A 27,421-nucleotide genomic window follows, 5' to 3' on the forward strand; every position below is an offset into this window, starting at 1 on the left:
AGTGCCTCATATCCTTCCAACCCTCCCCTCTCCATGGAAAACAATAAAGACAGGGGGGAGAGCTTCAAACTGCCTTTTCATGATAAAAATGCATTTTTCAGGCTAATAAACCCATTAATAAGTTTCTTAAAATTGCCTGTAATATTGATTTCTAAAAAAAATAAAAAAATAAATTAAACAACAGTGACACTTTAACTTTGGCCCCAACTCAAACTCTGAAGCAGGACTATCTTATCAGTTTCATATTGAAAGACGCTCGGTGTCGATTTGATGAGTGTTTGTTTTAACTGACCAATGACAATCATTCATTGTTAGATTTCACTCAAATGATCAGCTGAAATCATCAATTTAAATGAACTCGATAAAATTTTGGGTGAATTTTATGGGATTGTGCAATGAAACATCTTTCTTCAATATGTGTTTGGGCACCATTATATATTCAATTGATTTTTAGGTCCATGTTTATGAAACATTTTACCCATATACAAACAAACCTATATACATAGAAACCCTATAAGCATACAAATGTATTGCATTTCCAATAACAATTTAGCTATGTCAAAATCAAATAATACATTCACTTTTTCACTAAACAAGGAAACAGCATGTCCTCTTTAATTTGTATCAACCATATGGACACATGTCATTTTGTAAAGAATAGTCTAGTCCCCTGTATATGCGCACTTATTATAATTATGTCTGAGAGCTGCCACAAAGTAAGAAAAAAATCTCATCCATACATGCCAGTGACCCTAATAGACTCATTAGCATGCAAAATGGTATACTTGTGCAGGTTTTCCATGCAAACCATTGAGAGGACCAGCATGCATGGCCAATCGTACACAATAAATAAGTGAATAGCAATAAAAACAGATGCAGCATAAAGTGATGCATATATATATATATATATATATATATATATATATATATATATATATATATATATACACACACACACACACAATAGGTATGTGTGTGGCTGAAAAAAAATTAAGGTATACCACTTGACGGCAGAAAGATTTCCTTTGTGTTAGTGAAAAATCTCCAGACCTCTCCTTTTATTCTCTGGCCTTCGTAATATTTGCATATATTACACACATTTTATACAATGAGGGGAGCTGGACCTTTGAAAGAGGAGGGAAATTACTTAAAGTGCTGAAATGTAATTTTTCGTTTACCTCACCACCCACTGAAATGTTTTACTATCAAATCTCCTCCTAAGAAGCCAGATAAGGTGCTTTGGCATTCATAAAATAATCTCAGAAAGGGAACTGCCACATAAGAAGAAATGAGGGTTTTGAGATGCATTTTGTGCGCCCATATTGAATTTTATCAGGTCCTAATTATTATTTTACAAGTTAAAAACAGCTTAGTGCATCTGTTGTTTAATTCCCACTTCCCCATTCTCAAATGTGAACATCAAAGAAAATAAAACACTCAATCTTAAACAGCCCCTGACAGCAGACCGAGACTCAAGTGCTCAATAGGCAAGGCCCTTGCCACCAGTTCTTGTATTTCCACAACAGTGAGCAAACACAAAAACACCACTAAGCGGCCTTGCCTTCCTTTCAGCTCCTCTTGGCCAGTTGTCTGCCTTGTACCAAAGAGAACTCTTGTACACAAACCTTCTGGGAACACAGCACTGGAGAAAGGATTAGCCGCACTAACATGCTAGTATTTGCAAAAAGTAAAGGGAGGGAAGAGTAGAAAAAAAAATCTACTACAGTATCCGATATATGAATAACCAAAATGTATGAGCTGACAAGAGACTCGGAACAAGCCTGTGTGCTCCCTGGGAGAAAATGTTGCTGTGATGAGTGACAGGGCTTTCAGGAAATATGTTCACAATCACAGACAGGGAAGGCCATGACCTAGATCGTTTAAGAGCTTGTCTTGTCAAATTATCAAAAGCTCCTTCCTTTTCTGAATAAAAAGGGTGACATAAGTGAGTGTCAGGAAGCTGTGGGCTGACAAGCCAAGCATACAATAACAGGACGTCACATACTTGGCAAAACACCGCCACTGCTGGCGGTAAATCTTAATGAGAGCGCGGCTGGCCCAGGAGACTCGAGTCCCTGCTGGCACAGCAACTCATCTTGCAGAGAAAATCCTTCAGCTCCCAGTCAGTTATGCTCTGACACGATGCCTACAATTACCAAACACAACTTTTTAACAGAATCCTCTGGTGCTTTGTCAAAGCTGCTTGCTGTTACAGCCTTCCCCATTACAAGACCCAGCTAAGAAAAAAAAAAAACTATATTAATATTTGCAATATTCTAAATTATTTTTCAAGGGAAGATGTAGCTACCAAGGGGGAAAAAAAAGAAATTAGCTCCTGGCATGCATATTCAGGAATCAAGGAAGGTCATAGGTCAAGAAGCAATATTGCCTAAAAGATGAGACTGTCTGGAAGTCTAAATACAGAGGAATTTTCTCTGTGAAAATGACCCCACTATTTAAGTAGGCAAGTAAAAGAGTAGTGATTGCTAAAACAACAGACCGTTATAGCTGTAGTATTCTACAAGGCCTGCTGGAGCCCAGGGCATGGCCAGAACGTCAAACATCTTTACAAGCTGTAGGATAAATGTTCAATGTTACGTACCTAATAGAAGCATAATAAAACAGTTGTATATATAGCTAGGCACATAATTATGTGTGGTCATCCATTTAATCAATTAATGTACTATATCTAAATTAAAAAAAGGCAGTGACCCATTTACAACTAAATCAAATTTAGGAGAAGGAAAAACATTTCAAGGAGTGCATCACTGGATAAAAATAAAATCAGAAGTCTAATCTCACATAAACTCAATGCATAAGAAACTGTCTAGAGGCAACAAAGATGCCGTGTATTAGGCAAGTGAATAGGTATTCAGGGGGATAGGTATTTAAGCAGCTTGACATTCATAAGCTATGACTTACTCAGCATTATTGTTGGCAGGTCCATTCATAATTGACAAACAAGTCAGTGCTAATTATATTGGTATCGATTGGATTTCTGAACTTTTACACTGGTGCTTTCTCTGCCACTGAGAAATGTTATAGTGTAATGTCCTAGATCAGACAGTCAGATTTGGCTATCTTCATTACAGAAGGCCCAGACAGTTTTGTAAAGTTAATATTAATTTCTTTGTGTATATGTACATTTTTATGTACAAAATCTGTATCAATGCAGCTGTGAGGCTGTGAAAAGGAGACTGTAGGAAAAATGAACATATTTAAACTTACACATTCATCTTACTTTTTTTTCTATATTGTGAAAGCCTTGTGTAACTATATGACATTTTCTATTAGCAGCTCATATGTCAGCCTCCACCTGTGGTTGGGTTAAAGATGGGCAAAGCTGATCAGAGGATAGTGCTCTGATCATCTGATTAGTGGTGATCCCAGTGATCCCAGTGGTCAGCCTTCCATGGATATGGAAAGGGGATAACCCCACTTTGACTGGTGCAAATAGTCATGTATGATAACTATGCTTGGACAGAATGAGATGAGGAAGAATTATAAAACCGCAATTAAGAAATATTAAGGTGTTTATATACAGTGTTTCTTTTATACAATACAAAGGCTCTGTTGTCACTAGTCCTATAGAGCCATAAATGGAAAATGTAATGGCTAGATGGCTTTCTTAAACTCACATGTGGGTTTATTACGTGTTTTAGATACGTTTTACACCCCAGTATATAATTTTGAAAAGATTCTAAGTAATGGTGCGTGGTGCAGGTCTTAAAATACAGCAAATATATTAAGAGTGTGGACTCTAAAAAAAAATGTAAGCCAGCCAAGGGATGGCAAAAGAAAAACTGTCTAACATATCCAGCAAGATGCATCAAATTCATCATATTGTGCACCCCTATAATAAAACTGGTGCAGCCTGTATCTGGTCTAGTTTTATGGAAAGTTTAAACCAGCGTTAATAAATTTCCTACCATTTTTTATTGTCTTAATTCCGTTCAACCAATAACTACTGGTAACAGTTTGTTGCATAGCCTGTTACTATCAAACTGTTTAAGTAGTTGTCTGTGACAACCCAAGTTTTAACCAATGTTTGGAACTTTTTCGTTTCCTCAGAACCCCCATATGATTGACTGACTCCCAATGAAAACTAAATTTTAACTGTTAAGTTTGTTAAATATTACACTGCTTAGTAAAAACTTGAAAATAAACATATCTGTAGATTATTTTGACTGGAGTATTGTGAAGTATGAATACTTACATCTGCATAATGGCCAATCATACAACAGCGATGACATTTTTTCAGCCAGTAAGGTCGCTCAGTACAGTCTTGGTGAAAGTGACCAGGCATAAGGCAGTTCGAACAATATGGGGCTGAGCAAGAGTACTGCAGATGTCCTCGTTCACCACAAAGGCAACAAGCTGGCAATTTCTAGCACAAGCAAAAAATATTAATTATTATCATTATCTAGACCTAAAACGGAGTATGCAGTTACTAACAACTACAAAAGCTTTGCAGAAAGGAATATCAAATATTTCTTAGGTTATAAAATATATATGTTTTTTTCTCACAGAATAGTGAAAATGAAAGATGCGAGAACCACATGGCTCTAGGCTTAAAGAGAATACTTTGGTAGGTATTGTTCCTAAGTCTATCTATCTATCTATCATATATATATATATATATATATATATATATATATTAATTAAATATACATATATATATATTTTTTAATTAATTAAAATACTTATAGCAGCAAATGACATTTTTGGGTGAACGCTGGGTTCACACAATTTTTTCATCTGTTTTGCAAAAAAACGGATGCAATTGTGTGCATCTGTTTTTATCCGTATTTCCATTGACTTCCAAAACACATCTGTACACAAAAACGTACTTGACCTTATTTTTGTGCATGTTAAACAAGAAAAAAAAAATGCGTTATGATCCTTTTTGATAATGGAAGTCAATTGGAAGTCAACGGATCAAAACGGATGTACACAACTGCATCTGTTTTTTGCAAAAACGGATGAAAAAAAAAGGATTGCAAAAGCATAGTGTGAACCCAGCCTAACAACCATTGGCACACAAGGTCACTGGAATCTCATGCTATGAAGGCCACAAGTCCATGTGCAGCTATATGTGCCCACAGCTGTGTGTGCATAAGGCCTTAGCACTATTAATTCTGTCAAAATGGCCAACACCACATCTTATTATGAATACAAATACACAAACATATGTGAACAGAGCCTAAAAAAGCGAATTTGAAAAACATACTGAAATAAAATAAATTTGAAGATATGTTTCTATGGCCATGTTCACATGACTATTTTTCTTTACGTTTATTATTTTTTTAAATGACGTTCGTTATTTAGCTTTTTGGACACCCCTCATAATTACAGAATTATGGCACATTATTCTACTTTAGGTGGACCAATTGACCTTTTGGTGGGTCTTTAATTAAAAAGTCCATTCAATTTAATAGTAAAGACACTGAAAGTACAGTGAAAATGGAAAACTGTGTATGAAAAACTAAAAACAACATATGCGGTTTACAAAAGACGTCCGCAAATAATTGTCAATTATAATTTGCCAATAAAGGCTATATTTTTATTTACTTTTTTTTAACTCCGTGTGAACATGGCTTATAGCAGTAAAAAAAAAAAAAAAAAATAATAGTATCACTGACCAAACAAGAAATATAATATGGTACATTATTACGATTATCCCTATTAGAAATGGTTTATTGGTGAAATTATTACTGCATTATTATAAATAATTTATAAAAATATAACCAAAAATAATACTAACCTATTAGTATAACAAACTTCATCCTCCACAAAAATGTTCATATAATTTCATCCCTAAAATTACTAGATTACTGGAATCTGCACTATTATAACTGTATCTAACAATGTATTAGGTTAATACTTGTTGTACTAACTACCAAGGACAATACCACCAATAATCTAATCTAAGAACTCTTATTACAATCTCTTTCTCCTCATAGGGATACTGGCAGCAACAGATCCAGGACTGCTGGTCCCTAACTGGAAGCTACCTGAAGAAGCAGATGAAAGATACATGAAACTGGAAGCAGTAAATCTATAATGTTGGCCTAGGGAGAAAGTGGGGATTTACATGCTATGTCATAGTGGAGACTTAAGGGGAAAGGTACACACTGTGCACAGTTCTTGGTACATAACTTTAAAGCCATCAACGTGAAAACATAGGGTGGATTTCGTAAATTTCAGATGCTCAGCAGAATTCATGATATTCTAGCTGTGCTGCCCTGACAACTCAGTACAAGAATGATGCAGGCAAGAAACATTTGTGATCACATCTCTGACCACTTTAGTAGTCATCTATCGCCCTTACAATATCTCATACATCTTTAAACACTAAAGAAAATTCATTTGAAGTCATATTTCAAAAAAATTTGGAAATTGATCTGGTGAAACATTACATACAACATAGGTGAACCAGCCATGTAGATAAAAAAAGGAAATTCATACCTCACCGTTACATTTTCTGCAGCCTTTTTTTCCCAAACCACAATGTATTTTAGTGAAAATGAAGGGGGATACAAACACTGCACATTTGCAACCAACTATTAGTATTAATATACAGGATCTGAATATTATTCATGGAATACTGATTGCTACTCTAATGAAATTAAAGAATTATTAACAATTAGAATATTGAGAAATATGTCCATTGCTTATAGGGACTTTCTGACCCCAAGAAAAAAATTACAAAAAAAAAAAGAAGATCTTGCTGTTTACATCCACTTAATGTTAATACAGTAGTATTTACCTTTGGCTCAGGACAATTTTTCGAAAGATGACCACGACTGTTACAATTCCTGCAAATAACATTCTTATCTTCCGTATAATACCGGTTTCGGGAACGCCGTGATGGAGTAAAGTTTTTGATCTGAGCCTAAAGGTGGAGAAGAAATGGAAGATTTAGAATTTACCATCTGATTAAAGGGATATAGGAGGAACTTTACTAAGCATTTAAAAGGACAATACTGGCTATTTTTTAAAATTTGTCACCTGGCAGGGGGGAACATAGTAAACAATCACTACTTACCTCTCCCCTTGCCTCTGCAGTGCTAGCTTGTTGCTCCGGGACCACCATGGGGTGGAACATCACAACCTGACTGATGAACTGCCTGCTCAGCCAGTCAGTCACTTAGGCAGGACACCGCTGCAGTCAGTGATTGGCTGATGGCGAAATCCATCAGCCAGGTCGGGTATTTTCCCTTGAGTTATGACGATGTCGGGGGGAAAGGGGGGGGGGTGCCTTCTGCCAGGAATTAGTGACTTTTGCTATCAATGTATCCTTCCATTTACAAATTAGATTTATGGATTTTTGTTTGTTCATCAAACATGACTTTTTATTTTGATGCAAATTATTGCCATGAGAACACTTAAAGAATAGTATCAATACCGAGTCCATTATATTAAATGGTGCATGCTGTTGAAGGGAACCCATGGCATCATGTTATACAGCTGAAAGTTGAGCAGATTGATATATATTTTTATCAGAAAACATTAAGTATAACTTGTAATTTATTGATTGAAATACATGTTTTATTTAGAGTTATCCTATCATGAGGTGATATTGTTCAATCCTGACAGTGTACTTGTCATCAGACAGATTAGAAGATATAGCTCTGATCAGCCATCTCCACTGAGAGCTATCCTCCAGTGATCAGCTAGTTATTCCCCACTCTGAGCAGAAGATATAGCTGTGGAGAGATTGCACCAATGTAAAGGCCCTATTCCACTGAACTTTTTTTTAACAATTATAGTTCATAAAATCGTTCAAACGTTCTGTGGAATAGCTGTAAACGAGCGAACAACAACAGCGAAATCGTCGTTGAGTCGTTCACTATTTTTTTTCAACATGTCAAAAAAAATCGTTGTTCTTTCAACAATATTTGCTAATCTTTTCGTTGAATAAAAAAATCTTTCAGTCGTTCTTGAAATGTCTACCTACATTTCCCCACATTTTAAACGACCATGTAACGATGTAACGACCACAAAAAAATCGTTACACTACAGATATCGTTCACGTTCCCACACGTATTATGTGTTATCGTTCGCTTAAAAAAAATCGTTAAGTGCTCGTTAACAAGCGGCCGTTGGAGCGAGTCTATTAACGATAATCGTTCCGTGAAATAGGGCTATAAGTCTATAACAAAATATTGATGGGATGAGCAGCCGGCTGGGTAGTGGATTGTGCTGCTGCGGTCTCTACATCTCCTGATTAGAGCAGTTTCAAGCAGTGAAACCCACTGTGATCAATAACTTTTGACATGTCTGCTAAACTGCAATACCACACACAACTTGAGAACAGACCGGTGCTGTTTCTGCAAAAATGTAGCAGCATTTTTTTCTAATCCTGGATAATCCCTTTAAAAGTAATATTTCTTTATCTAAGAAACCAGCAAAATACATACCAGTCTACATTTAAACAGTTACATTTCAATTAAACCTTTTCCAAGATAATTCATAAGTTCTTTCAGTAAGGGCCTGTTTACACTAAGCGAATTCAGTGGAGTGCTCCACAGTGGAATCCCGCCTGCCTCAGTGTCAAACCTTGTGTCTATGGGAGGGCTTGGGCACCTCCACTCTCCGCTCAATGAAATGACCGGCAAATCACTTGATGAGTTTATACTTATTTCTCTAACACTCATGTGCAACACTTGGTGACAGCTAAGTCAAATATCCAAACACAATGGTTCTGGCATTAAACTATAATCACCTGTACACCACATACATCATTGCACAACTCCCATGTAGTGTAAACAATATTTTTACAAGTACTAACAACCTAGATTAATCTCTTAAGCACAATGATTCAATACTAAACAGTAGTGGTTCATCAACTATACACTCACCGGCCACTTTATTAGGTACACCTGTCCAACTGCACGTTACCACTTAATTTCTAATCAGCCAATCACATGGCGGCAACTCAGTGCATTTAGGCATGTAGACATGGTCAAGACAATCTCCTGCAGTTCAAACCGAGCATCAGTATGGGGAAGAAAGGTCATTTGAGTGCCTTTGAACGTGGCATGGTTGTTGGTGTCAGAAGGGCTGCTCTGAGTATTTCAGAAACTGTTGATCTACTGGGATTTTCACGCACAACCATCTCTAGGGTTTACAGAGAATGGTCCGAAAAAGAAAAAACATCCAGTGAGCGGCAGTTCTGTGGGCGGAAATGCCTTGTTGATGCCAGAGGTCAGAGGAGAATGGGCAGACTGGTTCGAGCTGATAGAAAGGCAACAGTGACTCAAATAGCCAACCGTTACAACCAAGGTAGGCAGAAGAGCATCTCTGAACGCACAGTACGTCGAACTTTGAGGCAAATGGGCTACAGCAGCAGAAGACCACACCGGGTGCCACTCCTCTTAGCTAAGAACAGGAAACTGAGGCTACAATTTGCACAAGCTCATCGAAATTGGACAGTAGAAGATTGGAAAAGCGTTGCCTGGTCTGATGAGTCTCGATTTCTGCTGCGACATTCGGATGGTAGGGTCAGAATTTGGCGTCAACAACATGAAAGCATGGATCCATCCTGCCTTGTATCAACGGTTCAGGCTGGTGGTGTCATGGTGTGGGGAATATTTTCTTGGCACTCTTTGGGCCCCTTGGTACCAATTGAGCATCGTTGCAACGCCACAGCCTACCTGAGTATTGTTGCTGACCATGTCCATCCCAACATCTGATGGCTACTTTCAGCAGGATAATGCGCCATGTCATAAAGCTAGAATCATCTCAGACTGGTTTCTTGAACATGACAATGAGTTCACTGTACTCAAATGGCCTCCACAGTCACCAGATCTCAATCCAATAGAGCATCTTTGGGATGTGGTGGAACGGGAGATTCGCATCATGGATGTGCAGCCGACAAATCTGCGGCAACTGTGTGATGCCATCATGTCAATATGGACCAAAATCTCTGAGGAATGCTTCCAGCACCTTGTTGTATCTATGCCACGAAGAATTGAGGCAGTTCTGAAGGCAAAAGGGGGTCCAACCCGTTACTAGCATGGTGTACCTAATAAAGTGGCCGGTGAGTGTATATCATTGTATAGTTCCCATATAAACTAAACAGTTATCTCACCCATTTCTATATACTGCAAGCTGGAACCCCAACACTTGTTTCGTGATGCCTTCAAAGGACACTGTTCAAAGCATTGCGAAACGCACGTCAGGATTTCACCTAACCCCACGATGATACTACCTGTGAAACTAATATGGCAGTATCCATGGGTTTTTAGCTGTGCGTTTATACCATTTATGTTTATATGTTGATATTTTATTAACCTCTTAGGACATATGCCATACCCATACGGCATATGTCCGGAAGAGGAGTTCAGAGGGGCGCAATCAAGATACCGATAGAAACAACACATCATGGTGCATAAAATTACACCTCAATCAGCCCCATAGCCCAAAGGATAAAAGCGTCATAAGGCTGGGAATAGAGCAATTTTAAGGAACATTTTTTTTTCCTGTAGGTGGTTTTATTTTTTTAAAAGCAGTGTCAGTTTTTCCATAGGACAAACGGCGTAAAAACGAAAAGAATTGCGTTTTTTTTTTTTTTTTATTTTGCCGCGCATATAATTTTTTTCTGGTTTTGCAGCATATTTTATGCAAAAATTAAGTCTGCCATTGCAAAGTACAATTAGTGACGCAAAAAAATAAGGGCTCATGTGGGTTTCTAGGTAAAAAAAATGCAAATGTTATTGCCTTTTAAACACAAGGAGGAAAAAGCGAAAATGCAAAAACGAAAATTGGCTCCGTCCTTAAGAGGTTAAAGGTATCCCATTATTCTGTAGGTTAATAAGGAAAATACAGCAATTGTGGGCTACTTAGTAGCTCTTGGTTAAGAAAGCAACAACTGTTGGCGCAGTTATTAGCGAATGGAAGAAACACAAGCTGACTGTCAGGATGACTGCATCGTATTGAAGAGAGAATAAATGGGGTCACGTATCACATGATCTTGGCCAACAACCTCCTACTCTCTGTAAGAGTATTGAGGATGGGTCTTGGCTGGGTTTTCCAGCACGACAATGACCCGAAACAAACAGCCACGGCAACCAGCGAGTGACACTGTTAGAAGCACTTTATGGTCCTGGAATGGCCTGGCTAGTCTCCTGCACCAAAAAAAATCTTGAACCCCAGGGAGGGAGCTAAAAACTAAATGATGTCCTGTGATAGCCCCCGAAACCTTAAAGGTTTAGAGAAGATTTGTAAGGAGTAGGAAAAAATCCTTGCTGTAGTATGTGCAAACTTGGTCAAGAACTACAGGAAATATGTGACCTCTGTAAATGCAAACAAAGGCTTCGATTAAGTTCTGTTTTTCTATTGGACCAAACATTTATTTAATGCAATAAAGCACAAAATAATAAAAAAAATGAGATTTTCTGGATTTTTTTTTATAGATTCTGTTGCTTACAGTTGATGTGTGTAATCTGTACTTACCTAAACACGCTTCCCTGGGGTCTTTGGGTCTCACACTAAACGCTTCAACTGCTACTTCTAAGATAGACTCGTCACTAGCTGTGACGCTGTCCTGCTAAAGTCAATGATTGGCTGAGCAGGCTGTCACTGCTGAGATCATCTCCCTTATTGGCTTTGACTGTGTAATGATTGATTTGCAGGAAGTAAACTCTCACTTTTAAAGTAAACATCTAATTTATTTTTTACAGCGCTGCAAAATAAGACTCTGACCTGCTTTTATGTCACCATAGGGAAGGGGATGCTGACAATACCTGTCATTTTCTGGTGGTTTGGTGCACTCGGGGCAGCATTACCAATCTCTCCTGTCTATTCTTATAAAAATTAAGGCGGCACACAGCAGTTACATCAATCTGAAGCTCTACATTGCAGAGCACCAAACGAAAAAATGGTGAAGCAGGCTGGATCAGTGCACTAAGGGTGGTAGTCCTGCCCCCCAGTGTGCCAAACCCCCTAATTTGTTTAACCCCTTAAGGACAGAGCCAATTTCGATTTTTGCGTTTTAGTTTTTTCCTCCTTGTGCTTAAAAGGCCATAGCACTTGCATTTTTCCACCTAGAAACCCACATGAGCCCTTATTTTTTGCGTCACTAGTTGTACTTTGCAATGACAGGCTGAATTTTTGCATAAAGTACACTGCGAAACCAGAAAAAAATTCAAAGTGTGGTGAAATTGAAAAAAAAAAACGCATTTTGTTTATTTGGGGGAAATGTGTTTTTACACCATTCGCCCTTGGGTAAAACTGACTTGTTATGCATGTTCCTCAAGTCGTTACGATTACAAGAATATGTAACATGTATAACTTATATTGTATCTGATGGCCTGTAAAAAATTCAAACCATTGTCAACAAATATACGTCACTTAAAATCGCTCCATTCCCAGGCTTATAGCACTTTTATCCTTTGGTCTATGGGGCTGTGCGAGGTGTCATTTTTTGCGCCATGATGTGTTCTTTCTATCGGTACCTTGACTGCGCATATACGACTTTTTGATCGCTTTTTATTACAATTTTTCTGGATTTGATGCGACCAAAAATGCGCAATTTTGCACTTTGGGATTTTTTTGCGCTGACGCCGTTTACCGTGCGAGATCAGGAATGTGATTAATTAATAGTTTGGGCGATTACGTACGCGGCGATAGCAAACATGTTTATTTATTTATTTATTTGTTTACTTTTATTAATAACCTGGGAAAAGGGGGGTGATTCAGACTTTTATTAGGGGAGGGGGCTTTTTACTATTAACAACACTTTTTTTTTTCTTTTACACATATACTAGAAGCCCCCCTGGGGGACTTCTAGTATAAGTGCACTGATCTCTCATAGAGATCTCTGCAGCATAGATATGCTGCAGAAATCCATGAGATAGGCACTCGTTTACTTCCGGCTGCTGCAGCCGGAAGTAAAAGAGTGCCGAGCCGGGGACGGCGCCATCTTGGAGCGGTCCCCGGCAGGCTTCAGTTACGGAGATCGCTCCTTCGGGATAACATCCCGGAGGAGCAATCTCCCCACTAGACACCAGGGATGACGCTGCGTCCGGTAATCGGATGCAGCTGTCAACTTTGACAGCTGCATCTGATTACTGTATTAGCGGGCACGGCGATCGGACCGTGCCCGCTAATACCTGCGGTCCTGGGCTACAAGCGGCACCCGGGACCGCCGCGGTTCAGAGCTCTGAACGTCCCTAATGGCATCAGGGCGTAAATATACGCCCTATGTCGTTAAGGGGTTAATGAATAAAGCGAAAATATACTGTAAACAGCACTGATAAAGGTAGGACAATTTTCTTCATTTTCACCATCCCTGGCCCTATGGGAACATAGCAGCAGGTTAGATTTTGCAGGTTTTAGCAATTAGACTCTGCTAAATAGTTAAAACTGGCAACTATTTAAAAGAAACTGATACAGCAGCATTTCAGAATAAGTGTACATACTGCATATGGCCACCTGAAACACAATGCAACAGTAATGTGCATTCTTACCTTTAGACAGAATATTAGATTAGAAAATTTTTAGCTTTTTCGCTCAATGGAACATTTGCTGTGATTTTCCACGCAGGAAATAAATATGCATTGATGATTTTACAAAATGCTTTTAGAAAAACACAAGTAGCATGATAGCACAGTAGTTAAAGGAGTTGTCCAGCGAAAAACTTTTTCTTTCAAATCAACTGGTGTCAGAAAGTTATATAGATTTGCAATTTACTTCTATTAAAAAATCTCAGGTCTTCCCATACTTATTCACTCCTATATATCATGCAGGAAATGTTGTTTTATTTTCAGTCTGAGACCGTGCTCTCTACTGACATCTCTGGCCGAGACAGGAACTGTCCAGAGCAGGGGAGGTTTTCTATGGGGATTTGCTGCTGCTCTGGACAGTTCCTGTCTCGGCCAGAGATGTCAGCAGAGAACACTGTCTCAGACTGAAAATAAAACATTTCCTGCATGATATATAGGAGCGAATAAGTATGGGAAGACTTGAGATTTTTTAATAGAATTAAATTACAAATCTTTATAACTTTCTGACGCCAGTTGATTTGAAAGAAAATGTTTTTCGCTGGACAACCCCTTTAAAACTAGCTTTATATCACGGTTTGTACCTATAAATTGCTTTTGTGGATTATTGAAAAATTTTATTTCATTTTAGAGACTTTAAATTGATCATACCTCTGAGTCCCTCTCTGTAACTGACCAGTCCACTTCATTATCACCTAAAGAAAAGAAAATTCTAATTTAGTTCACTTAAATCTCATTTTGAACAAAAACAACAACTAAAAGGCCATAAATATAGACTGTAACGAAGATATGTATTGTACTTTTATACTTAAAACAAAGCACTGCAGAATCTGTTGGCACTATACAACCAAACATTATTAATTATTATTATTATTATTATTATTATTACTACATATTACTACATATCTCTCATAGCTCTGTTGACAGCAAAGCAAGGAAGGAAAAATTTAAACGGTCATCAAAAATTGCTGTAGCATGAAGAGGTTAAATGACGTTCCTTTTTAAAGGCTTCATAACAAGGGGGCAATATTACACCACAGATGAAGAAGAGCTGAGTTTGGTATGGGCTGCAATGATCATTATGCAAATTACAAACTTAGCTCTGCTTCATCCATACCAGCTATGATGACAAAAAGTCACAGAGCAGCCTGTCACATCATAAATAGGGGAGGAAGAAGGTTAAACATGTTACAAGCAGGCGGTGAGTGGGTCTGGGCAGCAGCCGCCACTACTTCGAGCAGTACTGGTAACACATAGGCAGCATCCACACCTGCCATTGTAAAGCAAATAAAAGATTCAACTCCCTTATTATCCTACAGGCTGACTGGTCAGTGAATCAGTCCTGGAACCATTCTCACCTCCTGCTCACACTGAGTTGCTTTCCCACAGAGACCACTGGAGGTTTCAACTCTTGCAGTACTGGACTGTACCAATGTGATGTCAGGAAACTTCTCATGCTGTGAGCTTCCTGTCTGAATGCCTGCTCGGGACTTCAGCATGTAAAGTCTGGTTTTTATTAGTTATATTTAGAGATGTATTATTTTTCTTCTACTAACTCCCTTGGGCCTGCATGCACACCTGCAACCACTCAAGCTTTCCTGCTCCCCGGTCATAACCTGTTCCACTGCCTCCTCCCTCTGCCCACTATTAGTCCCACTCACATGAGTGGGGCAAAACTGTAATTCACTATTATGATGAAAATCAAAACTGTAAATGGTGAATTAATATAACTAATTCAATTAATCAATGATGTGATCCTATCATATAGTAACCACACCTGAAATACTGTAAACATTCTGGAAACCTCACCTACTAAAAGAACAACTGCATAGTCTGGAGGATAGGATGGTAAGGGGAGACATGACTGAAACCTTTAACCCCTTCTGGACCGGGCTAATTTTCGTTTTTGCGTTTTCGTTTTTTTTTCCTCCTTGTGCTTAAAAAGCCATAGCAGTTGCATTTTTACAGCTACGAACGCACATGATCCCTTATTTTTTGCGTCACTAATTGTATTTTGCAATAATAAAAAGAAAAAGAAAAAAAAAAAAATATATTTTTCTTTGGGGGGGGAGGGACGCTGACGCTTTGTTGTTACGCCATGATTACAATGATAGGCAACTTATATAAATTTTATTTTACTTAAAAAAATTTTAACTTTTTTTTTTAAACTTCTTAAAATTGTTACCATCCTTATAACGCCTTTAATTTTTGGTCTATGAGGCCAAGGTATAATTTTTTGTGCAATTATGTGTACTTTCTATCGGTACCTTGCTTGCAGATATGCAATGTTTTGATCACTTTTTAATAATAATTTTTCTTCATTTGATGTGACCAAAAATCAGCAAGTTTGTGCTTTCGCATTTTTGGCGTTTATACAGCTTACCGTGTGGGATCAGGCATGTGATAATTTAACAGTTCGGGCAATTCCACACGCAGCTATACCAAATATGTTTCTTTATTTTTATTTATAAAATGGGAAAAGGGGGGTGATTTAAACTTTTAATATGGGATAGGATTTTTTTATTCATGAAAAAACTTTCTTTTACACTGTAATTTGAAGTCCCGGGGACTTTTATGTTAACAACACTGATCTCTCTTAGAGATTAATGCAGTACATATGTACTCCATTGATCAATGAGATCAGTGCACGATAACTATGGCCTGCTGGAGCCCAAAGCAATCAAATGCCGAACCGGGATCAGCATCACAGCGGCAATAAGGCCCGGCCAGAAGCACGTCTTCATGATCGCATCGTTAGGGCTCGTTTGACAACAACTGATGATTGGGGGAAGCCAAGTAGCCCGGTGATCGACTTGCGCCCACTAACAGCCACGGTCCCCAGCTGACCCCTAACTCAACTTTCCTTAGGACCTGATGGTGTATAGGTACGTCATCGGTCCTTAAGGGGTTAACATGCCATTAAAACTGTACAGCGCATATTTTTTGGGTGATCACTAAAACAGAAAATTAGCAAAAACAGGGAAAATATAACTACAAAATTATTTGTTATGACTACCTTTCTTGGATATCTATTTAAAAAAAAAAATTAAATACACATCTCTAAAGTACTGTATTATAGATTCATCGATTGAAAAGAAAAGCCGCTTTTCAGTTTAGGGAAATTCAGGGCACGCTATCATAGTTATGCCCAGCTAAATGCCCCACGCCTGCCAAAAATCTGTTTTTCATGCTTGCATTATTATGCACCAGAGAGACGTTCACAACACTGTGTAAATTGGGGGCAGTGACCTCTTGTAATCACTGCAGAAAAGTACATGGTAAATCAATGGGAGCTACAAAGTTACACAGCTCAACTCAATTAAAAACACCTTTGTTTTAAAACTGGACTAGGAGGTTTTCACATGAGATAATGACTGGGAATAAGTGGGTCCTGAAATAATCAACAGTAACAAAAGCTGAACAATACCCATTGTCTATAGAAAGTAACCCCCCAAACCATGCCATTCTATAGGTCAAATTATAAAAACAAATTACAAAACTTCTTTGCAATAAAATGTGTGCTAAAGACGTCTTTATACTTCTGCCAACAAGTCATTCTCACTTTCACAGCTTTAGAGGTATACAGTATGTATGTATGAACACCACCCAATGTCTTGCATAACACTTGCATATTAACTTTTAAAACCAATTATTATTATGCTTTGCCCTCTTTTCCTTTAAATCCAGAAATCAGTCTTTGAACTGTTTCGTCTGTTCTCTGTTATATGCGCGATGAGTCCGGGCGTATCTAATTTTAAGCCTTTCAGTAATGCTCTTTCATGAAATGCATAAAATGAAAAGCCATTGATAATGAGTCAGTTATTATGCGATTATGCTGGTTAGTAACTTCTGTTAATCAATGAGCTTTTATTCCATGCACATCTAGAGAAGAAATGGCAGTGTCCATGCAGAGAATTACATCAGAGTTACATATAATGTGCATGCCAGGGATAAAGCAATAATAGAAGTCACTTGTTACATTCTGGAAATCTATGTACGCACACACACACACACACACAGCCTTTAGAATACCTGGTAAACTAACTGGCCATACTTTAAGTGATCGGACACAATAGGATATTACATATATTCTATACATGTTTTAATACATGTATTAGGACATTTCTTGATTTTGAATCATAGTTTAAGAGAATGAAGAAATATAAGGAATGACTTCATTCAATGACTTTAATAAGGTTCATTGTACATCCGAAATATCATTCACGTATGATCGGGAAGTTGATCATGAAACCTGTAAGTTCATGCCTGCCAAACTGTTTGCGGGTTGCAGGTTGTAAAGGGGAACAGCAGCAAAAAGACTAGAATGCAGAGGTAAGACCTGACAAATTTATTACAGAAACTTGAACAACTAAAGATTTGAGGAGGAAATATTTAGTATGGGCAACTGACTTTTACCAAATAACAAAGAACTAAATGAAGGATCCCTATGTCCTTAAAAAGTATACCATTTATTTTGGGTCCATTACATAAAAAGGACACAATGATAAAACTGCACTACTAAATAAACACTAAGATACCAGTGTATCCCTATATAGTCATTTCATACTGGAAAGTCTTCTAAAGTACGGAAATATGACACATTTGGTATACCATTGGCCTAGATTTATCAGTCGGTCTGATACAAAAATTGGACACACAGAAAGCAACCAATCACAACTCATTTCGAGAAATGAAAGCTGGTCTGTGATTGGCTGCTATTTGCAGACTAATAAATATGTCTATTGTAAAGAACTAGTTGTAGTCTTTTTTTATTTAATACCACTGTATTATAGTTGGAACATTTATATGACTGGTGTTTTTTTTATTACTATTATAATTTTGTTTTATAGTTTAATGGGATTCTAATGACTAGTGTGCTCTTAATTTTTGGCCATCTTAGTAGGTTATGACAGTGACCACAGCAAGAGTTAAACTCATGGCATGCATGGACTGCCACACTGTTGGGAGGAGTTCTTTAAATAGGATCTGTCCCTCTTGCAAACCATCAATGGGATTTCCTCCACAAACTGCTGATTTGTTCAGGTAAAGAACAGAGAAAATTTCAGTTAACCTTTGTTTCACCCGATAGAGAAAGGGGGGAGACCCTGTCTGGAGAAAATGTATAGCATGACTGGCAAAAGTCAGAAAAGGTTAGCTTGTGGAAACGACATGCAACAAAACCCAATGACAAAGGCAAGTTGCAATAAGCAAATAAAGGTTTTTACAGAAAATAAAGTATATTTATATATCTTTGTATACTGTATACTATGAGCATGCATTTTATCCACCAGCAGGGATTCTGAAGGTCAGTGCTAAGAGGCATAGACTGAGTAAGTAATGCAAACAATTAATATATTGTCTGAGGGGACACAGTAATAAAGTATTGTCTACTATTACCCTTATATACAATAACCCTATAACTTATTTTTAGCCATTTAACCATGCCACAAAAAGAAAATAAATAAATGAAGTTCTACTGCTAAAAGCAGATTGCAAAGCTGTGCGGAAACAATTTACAGCTAAAGAATTCATGCAATATATGAGCATTTATTTTCTAGGGAACCCACAGGAAATCCATAGTTTTACTCAATGCTTTCACCGGCGCAGGCTGGTGATCACACGGTTTTGGTGATACTTGTCTGTTGCCCCTGGTAACCCTCATCAAGTGTAACAATGCTGGTCCACAATGGCATCGACTGGGAAGCATTCTCTGCTTTTCCATGAATGCTACTGGGCCATCTGTGTCGGCAAGCATAAAAGGCCAGTCTGCCTGTGGGCCCGTCAGTCTGAACACCACCCTTCTGACCCTGATTAAATACAACTTTCAGTCTCTTTTTGTCCTCCCCGTTGACTTCTCCTATTAAAGCAGAACAGGAACAAAGAAAGCGGAAGAGTGGACTATCTGCCCCCAAGAAAGGTGATGTCTGATACTGCTCAACACAAGGATTAGCAAGGCAATACATAACAAAAGTGAGTTTGGGGGGGGGGGGGGGGGGGGGAGGTGGGAAAGGGAGAGTTAAAAATGTTTCAGGCAGATCTTTGACTAACTTGGTGGACACACAACTCATTAAATAGCCATACAATAGACATGACTTAAAAGAAACAACAGGCATAAATACATGATTTGCGGAAAAGACACTTCATCGCATCCTGACACAGGGCACTGGCACTGACAAAGGCGCACAGTTCACAACACTACAAGTCACCTAGACAAAGCCCTGGGAGAAATAAAGTGGAATACTAGTACTACAATACAGTCATGTTTTTGTGGATCTCTGATCTTTGTCAGCATTGCTTCAGATATAGACTTTCAGAAGCATACAAAACATAGAACGCTGGTATCGGAAAACATTCTATTCAATAAACAAAAGTATGTCTACCATTACTGTAATTACTTGCATATACCTCTGAACAGATACTTATTCAGAATTGCAGCCGATTTCCTTAGCTAAAAAGTAACTCTAAGATTAATAGAATAGCTAGGATAGAAGGATAGCTTCAACATATACTAACTGAAATAATCTAATGCTGGGCTTACACGGAGCGATAATTCGCCCGATCGTACGATTAACGACTTCGAAGTAATGATTTCTCTTTTATAACGATCAGCGTTTAGACGGAACGATATATTGTACGGAAAATTCGTTTTGCGATCATTTTGCCATCGCTTAAGCCTATGTCGCACATAGGTAAAATAGGTGAGCGACTGTTTACACGGAGCGAATTTTTTGCAAACAACGAACGACGATTAAGGAACATGTTCAAAGATCAATGCACGATTTCTCACTGCGTTTACACATACGATTATTGTTTGAATTCGATCGTTATCGTGCAAATTCGCACGATAATCGTTCCGTGTAAACGCAGCATTACTGTGGAAAATGGATTATTAACCTGCTAGGCAATATGCAACATTTACAACACCTGGAGGGCTTTAAAACACCTGTAATGTTTCCAGGGGTTGGGGACACATTTGCCCAGCATTTGAAAGCAGTTGGGGACACAAGCGGTTGGGGACACATTTGCCCAGCATTTGAAAGCACCAGTTTTATCACAGTGCTGTACTCTTAGGTTTGAAACAATTTTTTTTATGCCTATTTGGAGGGATTCTCCGGCAGAGAAAAAAATCTTTTTAAAACAACTGGTTTGGAAAGTTCTATATGTTTGTAATTTATTTCTATTTAAAAATGTCAAGTCTTCCAGGACTTATCCGCTGCTGTATGTCCTGAAGGAAGTGGTATTTTCTTTCCACTCTGACACAGTGTTATCTGCTGCCACCTCTGTCCATATTAGGAACTGTTCAAAGCAGTACCAAATCCCCATAAAAAACCTCTCTTGCTTTGTTCCTGTCGCAGACCGAGGTGGCAGCAGAGAGCACCGTGTCAGACTGGAAACAATAAACCACTTCCTACAGGGCATACAGCAGCTTATACTGGAAGTACTGGAAGTCTCAAGATTTTTAACTAAAAGTAAATTACACATATATATAATATTCTGACACCAGTTAATATGAAAGAAAAACACCACAAATGCCAAGGATACAAATGCCCCACAGTAAATGGGGTGCTCATTGAGCCAGCCTGGCTGTTACTCCACTCATACTCTATAAAGCCACCAAACACTTCCAAGTTCAGTGCTTAGAAGCATCTAGAAGCCCCATAGAGAATGGAGGGTGCACAGGCTGTGATAAGAAACCCAGGCGAGAATATCCCTTTAATGAGCACTAAAGATAAGCAAACCTTGAGTAAGCTCAGGCTTGTCTGAACCCGAGCATATGGCATTTGATTATCAGTTGCTGAAGAAGTTGGATGCAGCCCTAAGGATGCCCGGGAAACAAATCATAAAAACATAAATACAGCCTACGGCTGTCCCCACATAGTATTTTGCAACCCAAACCAGAAGTGGATTAAAAACACAAAAAGGCTATGTCCACACACTGTTGCAGTTTAGTGGATGGCAAATAATGGCTTTAATAAAAAAACAAGCGCCATTGTTTTAAAATGGCAGTTATTTGACAATAAATGGCGGCCATCCACTAAACTGCAACAGTGTGTGAACATAGTTTTCTGTGTATTCTAACCACTCCTGGTTTTGGTTGCAAAATACTGAGCAAAATGGATATTCTCGCCTGGGTTTGTTATCCCCTATCTGTAGCAGCCCGTGCTCCCTCCATTGTCTAGCCATAGGCTGTATCTATGTTTTCCAGGACTCCTGAGCCAAAGTGTGTTTGAGGTTCACTCATCTCTAATGATCACTAAAATCGGCACAGCTACTTTCTTGAAAAAAAGGATAAATAAAAACACTACACCTGCCCCCAGGTTGTGTGCAATATATTGCCATTCAGCTCTATTCACTTCAATATTCAAGATCTAAGCTGTGCAGCCCACTCAGATGTCCTGGATTCCAGGAGGGGATCCTGCAGCAGAGCATACCATTCAACTGTACATGTGTCATTAGGAGGCAGACACACAGCTAAAAGACCAGCACTGACAGGCTCCTGTAGACTTCTGGCGCAGACAACGTCTCTAATGGTTTTTAGCGCACCTTTCAGCACATTAGCCACACTGTTATTATCTGTGCAAACGTGTCCTAACAATCCTGTTGCAGAGAAGTGTGGGGGCTGAAGAGTGGGCCCAAGATACTCCAGTCCAACAAAGTCCTAAATCATTCTTTATATTCAGAATGTATGGCAGTAAAAAGAGTAAAAAGAAAACTCCTTTAGGGTGCGTTCACACCTACAGGATCCGCAGCAGATCTGCAGCAGATTTGATGGTGCAGATTTGATGCTGTGTTCAGTTATTTAAATGAAATCCGCTGCGGATTCGCAGCAGAAAATCCGCTGCGGATCCAGTAAGTGTGAACGTACCCTTAGAGCAGGGGTGGGGAACCTCCGGCCCGCGGGCCGCATCCGGCCCCTGAGACCTCCCGATGCGGCCCGCGGCCCGCAGCTCCCCTGTGATGCGCACCGCTCTGGAGGAGGAAGGAGCCGGCATACACAGCATCCTCCGGTGTCTGTGACAGCTGCCGGACACAGGAGGATGCTGTCTATGCCGGCTTCTTCCCCAGCAGAGCGGCGCGTGTCTTCAGTCTCCTGCGGGCCGCGCGCGATGACGTCATTTCATCGCGCGCCGCCTGCAGGAGAAGACCGGCACAGAGGACCTGGGACAGAAGAGGACATGGGCAGCGTGGGAACGGAGGTAAGGTGAGTGGGATGTTTATTTTTTTTTTATTTGGGGGTTAACTAGGCTGCCAGGGACATGCCAGATGGGGGTTAACTAGGCCACCAGGGACATGCCTGATGGGGGTTAACTAGGCCACCAGGGACATGCCTGATGGGGGTTAACTAGGCCACCTGGGACATGCCTGATGGGGGTCAACTAGGCCACCAGGGACATGCCTGATGGGGGTTAACTAGGCCACCTGGGACATGACTGATGGGGGTTAACTAGGCTACCAGGGACATGACTGATGGGGGTTAACTAGGCCACCAGGGACATGCCTGATGGGGGTTTACTAGGCCACCAGGGACATGCCTGATGGGGGTTAACTAGGCCACCAGGGATATGCCTGATGGGGGTTAACTAGGCCACCAGGGACATGCCTGATGGGGGTTAACTAGGCCACCAGGGACATGCCTGATGGGGGTTAACTAGGCCACCAGGGACATGCCTGATGGGGGTTAACTAGGCCACCAGGGACATGCCTGATGGGGGTTACTAGGCCACCAGGGACATGCCTGATGGGGGTTAACTAGGCTACCAGGGACATGACTGATGGGGGTTAACTAGGCCACCTGGGACATGACTGATGGGGGTTAACTAGGCTACCAGGGACATGACTGATGGGGGTTAACTAGGCCTACCAGAGGCATCACTGGGGGGGTTAACTAGGCCACCAGGGACATGACTTGGGGCTTAACTAGACTACAAGGGGCATCACTGGGGGGGGGGGGGGGTTAACTACAATAGCAGGGGAACTAGGGGAACAATACTTTGCCTTGCCCTGGGTGCTGCAAACCCATGCTACTAACTGCCGCACACGGTATGCGGCCCTCGAATGATTTTATTAATGCCCGACCGGCCCTCGACATGGAAAAGGTTCCCTACCCCTGCCTTAGAGGATAAAATCCTGGCACTGTTAGTGTGCCAAGGCTAGTAATTCAAAACACTGGCCCAGATTTATTAAAACTATCTATGTGCAAACAGAGTAGACAGACTTCAAATGTGCCAGATCGTGGCGATGGTTGTTTAACTCCTTAGTGACCACCGAACGCATATTCACGGCGGCCACTAATGGGCTTTATTCCGGTGCGTACGCCTTTTAACGCCGGGCGCATCGGAATAAATTACCGACGGCGGCTGCAGGAAGGGTGATCAGCGGTCAGTGTGACCGCTGACACGCTCCTGTAACTGCCCGGAGCGGAGGATTCTCCGCGCCGGGCACTTTAACCCGTTAAATGCCGCTGTCAAAGCGTGACAGCGGCATCTAACGGGTCCCGGTGGATCCCGGACGGCGCCGCAGGTCCACTTACGTAATCGCGATGTCCCGCGGCGCCGTCCGGGACCCCGATGTCTCCATGGTGATCCTGGGGTCCTAATGAAGGTCCCCAGGGTCACCATGGAGATGCCTGATGCTGACAGGGGTGGCTGTGGCTATTGGCTATCAGCATGAGGCATGATACATCAGGCAATACATCAGGTACTGCAGTGTATTGTATCAGTGATCAAAGAATTTTACACTAGTGTACAGTAATGTACACTAGTGTAAAAGTAAAAAAAAGTGAAAAAAAAGTGTGCACCAAACACAACACAGCCCCCCCCAATAATAAAGATGCATTACATTCCCCATACCCAATAAAACGTGACATAAAAGTGATCAAAAACACAAACCATATACATATTTGGTATCGCCACGTCCGTAACGACCCAATCTATAAAACTATATCAATAATTATATCGCACGACACACGCTGTACAAAAAAAATAAAAAAAACAGTACCAGAATAGCTGTATTTTATCAATCCACTTTAGAAAATACGTCATAAAAGAGATCAAAAAGTCATATACATATAAAACTTGGTATCAATAGAAACTACATATCTTCCCGCAAAAAATAAGCCCAAAACCAGCTCTGTCGCGCAAAAGATGAGAACGCTATGGATCTTGCAATGCTGCGACAGTTTTTGTGGGTTTTTGCTAGGAAGATAGTTTCTATTGCGCCAAAGTGATAATAGTTAAAAAAAATCTACACAAATGTGGTATCGCCATAACCGTAGTGACCCAGAGAATACATGTATTATGTTATTAGTGACCGCCGATACTGATTTTTACGGCGATCACTAATAGGCTCTATTCTGCTGCCATCAGCTCTTTATGGCGATGGTGCAGAATAGTGCAGCGGCGCCGGTAATGTCCGCAGCCCCCTCCTCTCAGCTACCGGAGGTAGCTGAGGGGTTGGGGCAGAGTGTGGGGTCAGGCCCGGCCAGTCCCCTGACCGGCGATCGCCGTTATTACCAGTATAACGGCGGCCACCGGTAACAGACATTGCCAGCGCAGCTGAACGCTTTCATCTCTTCTCACCGTGAATCCACAGTGAGAGGAGATGAGAACATGTCCCCCCCCTGTCCCCAGAATTAACTCTAGTGACCTGGTCACTGACCCTCCCCTCCCAGGGCGGCCATCTGATCCAAGATGGCCGCCGCCATCTCTGTGAACAGACTCTGTTCACAGTGATGGATTCCTAAAAATTATCAAAGCTTCATTCTCTCCACCACCGGAGGTGGCGGAGAGCATGGGGCAATGATCGGTGACCACCCGGTGTGGTCCCCATACAAGTGATCAGCGGTATATACTATATACCACTGATCGCTTGTTCCAAATGGTGCCGGCACTTTTTTACGCCTGTCACCAAAGTCAAGTGCCCTGGATTACCCGTAACCACCCTGCATTACTTGTAACCACCCCAGATTACCCGTAACCACTCTAGATTGCCTGTAATCTCCCCAGATTGTCCGTAATCTCCCCAGGTTGCCCGTATCCACCCCAGATTGCCCATAACCATCCCAGACAGCCCATAACCACCCCAGATTGCCCGTCACCACCCCAGATTGCCCGTCACCACCCCAGATTGCCCGTCACCACCCCAGATTGCCCGTCACCACCCCAGATTGCCCGTCACCACCCCAGATTGCCCGTCACCACCCCAGATTGCCCGTCACCACCCCAGATTGCCCGTCACCACCCCAGATTGCCCGTCACCACCCCAGATTGCCCGACACTACCCCAGATTGCCTGTCACGACCCCAGATTGCCCGTAATCTACCCAGATTGCCCGTAATCTCCCCAGATTGCCCGTATCCCCCCTAGATAACCCATAACCATTCCAGACAGCCCATCACCACCACAGATTGCCCGTAACCACCCCAGATTGCCACAGACTGCTTGTAACTACCCCAAATTGCTCGCAACCACCCCAGATTGCTCGCAACCAGCCCAGATTGCCCATTGCAACCCCAGATAGTCAGTGAACACCCCCAGATTGCCCGTCACCACCCCAGATAGCCAGTGAACACCCCCAGATTGCCCATCACCACCCCAGATAGCCAGTAACCACCCCTAGATAGCCAGTAAACACCCCAAGATTGCCCATAACCACCTTATATAGCCAGTAAACACCCCCAGATTGCCCGTAACCACCCCAGATTGCCCATGACCACCCCAGATTGCCCGTAACCACCCCAGATTGGCACAGACTGCTCGTAACCACCCCAGATTGCCCATAACCCCATCAGATTGCCTGTTGCCACCTCAGATAGCCAGTAAACACCCCAAGATTGTCCATTACCACCCCAGATAACCAGTAAACACCCACATATTGCCTGTAACTAAAATGACACTCCTTCTCTTCTAAGCCCTGCTGTGTGCCCATACAGTGGTTTATGCCCACATATGGGGTACCATTGTACTCATGAGAACCTCCGTTACAAATTTTGGGGTGCTTTTTCTCCTCTGTTCCTAGTGAAATTGAGAAATTTCAAACCAAACAAACATGTTATGTTATTGGAAAAATTCTATTTTTTTTATTTTTACGGTCTAGTTTTGAATACTTTCCTCCAATACCTGTGGGGTCAAAATGCTCACCACACCCGAAGATGAATTCCTTGAGGGGTGTAATTTCCAAAATGGGGAGACTTTTGGGGGGGGGGGGGGTTCTATTCTGTAGACATTACAGGGGCACTGCAAACGCACCTGGCTCTCAGAAACTTCTTCAGAAAAATCATGCACTGAAAATGCTAATTGGCGCTCCCTTCCTTCTGAGGCCAGCTGTGTGCCCATACAGTGGTTTATTCCCACATATGGGGTACCATTCTACTCAGGAGTACCTGCGTTACATATATTGGGGTGAGTTTTCTCCCCTGTTCCTCGTGAAATTGAGAAATTTCAAACTAAACAAACATGTTATTGGAAAAATTCTATTTTTTCATTTTTACTGTCTTCTTTTGAATACTTTCCTCTAATACCTGTGGGGTCAAAATGGTCACCACACCCCAAGATGTATTCTTTGAGGGGTGTACTTTCCAAAATGGGGCTACTTTTGGGGGGTTCTATTCTGCTGACACTACAGGGGCTCTGCAAATGCACCTGGCACTCAGAAACTTCTTCAGCAAAATCTGAACTGGAAATGCTAATAGGCGCTCCTTCCCTTCTGAGCCCCGCTGTGTGCCCACAGAGTGGTTTATGCCCACATATGGGGTACCATTGTACTCAGGAGAACCTGCGTTACAAAATTTGGGGTGCATTTTCTCTCATGTTTATTATGAAAATGAGATACTTTAATCTTAAATATATTATTGGAAAATTTCTATTTTCCACTTTTTTCCGGCCTAATTGTGAATACTTTCCTCCAGCCGCTGT

The 27,421-nt window shown here is 40.8% G+C and overlaps 1 protein-coding gene across 1 annotated transcript in view; it reads right to left on the reverse strand.

Moving 5' to 3' along the window:
- Positions 1-27,421, reverse strand: part of ZCCHC7 (zinc finger CCHC-type containing 7) — a 160,368-nt gene that overhangs the window by 60,222 nt on the left and 72,725 nt on the right. The window contains exons 3-5 of the mRNA XM_069962192.1: positions 14,160-14,203; positions 6,770-6,895; positions 4,217-4,387 (exon numbers count right to left, since the gene is read on the reverse strand). Of these exons, the coding sequence (XP_069818293.1) occupies positions 4,217-4,387; positions 6,770-6,895; positions 14,160-14,203 (341 nt within the window). The remainder of the gene's footprint in view (positions 1-4,216; positions 4,388-6,769; positions 6,896-14,159; positions 14,204-27,421) is intronic.

This window comes from Dendropsophus ebraccatus, chromosome 3 (genome assembly GCF_027789765.1).
Source record: "Dendropsophus ebraccatus isolate aDenEbr1 chromosome 3, aDenEbr1.pat, whole genome shotgun sequence".
NCBI lineage: Eukaryota > Metazoa > Chordata > Amphibia > Anura > Hylidae > Dendropsophus > Dendropsophus ebraccatus.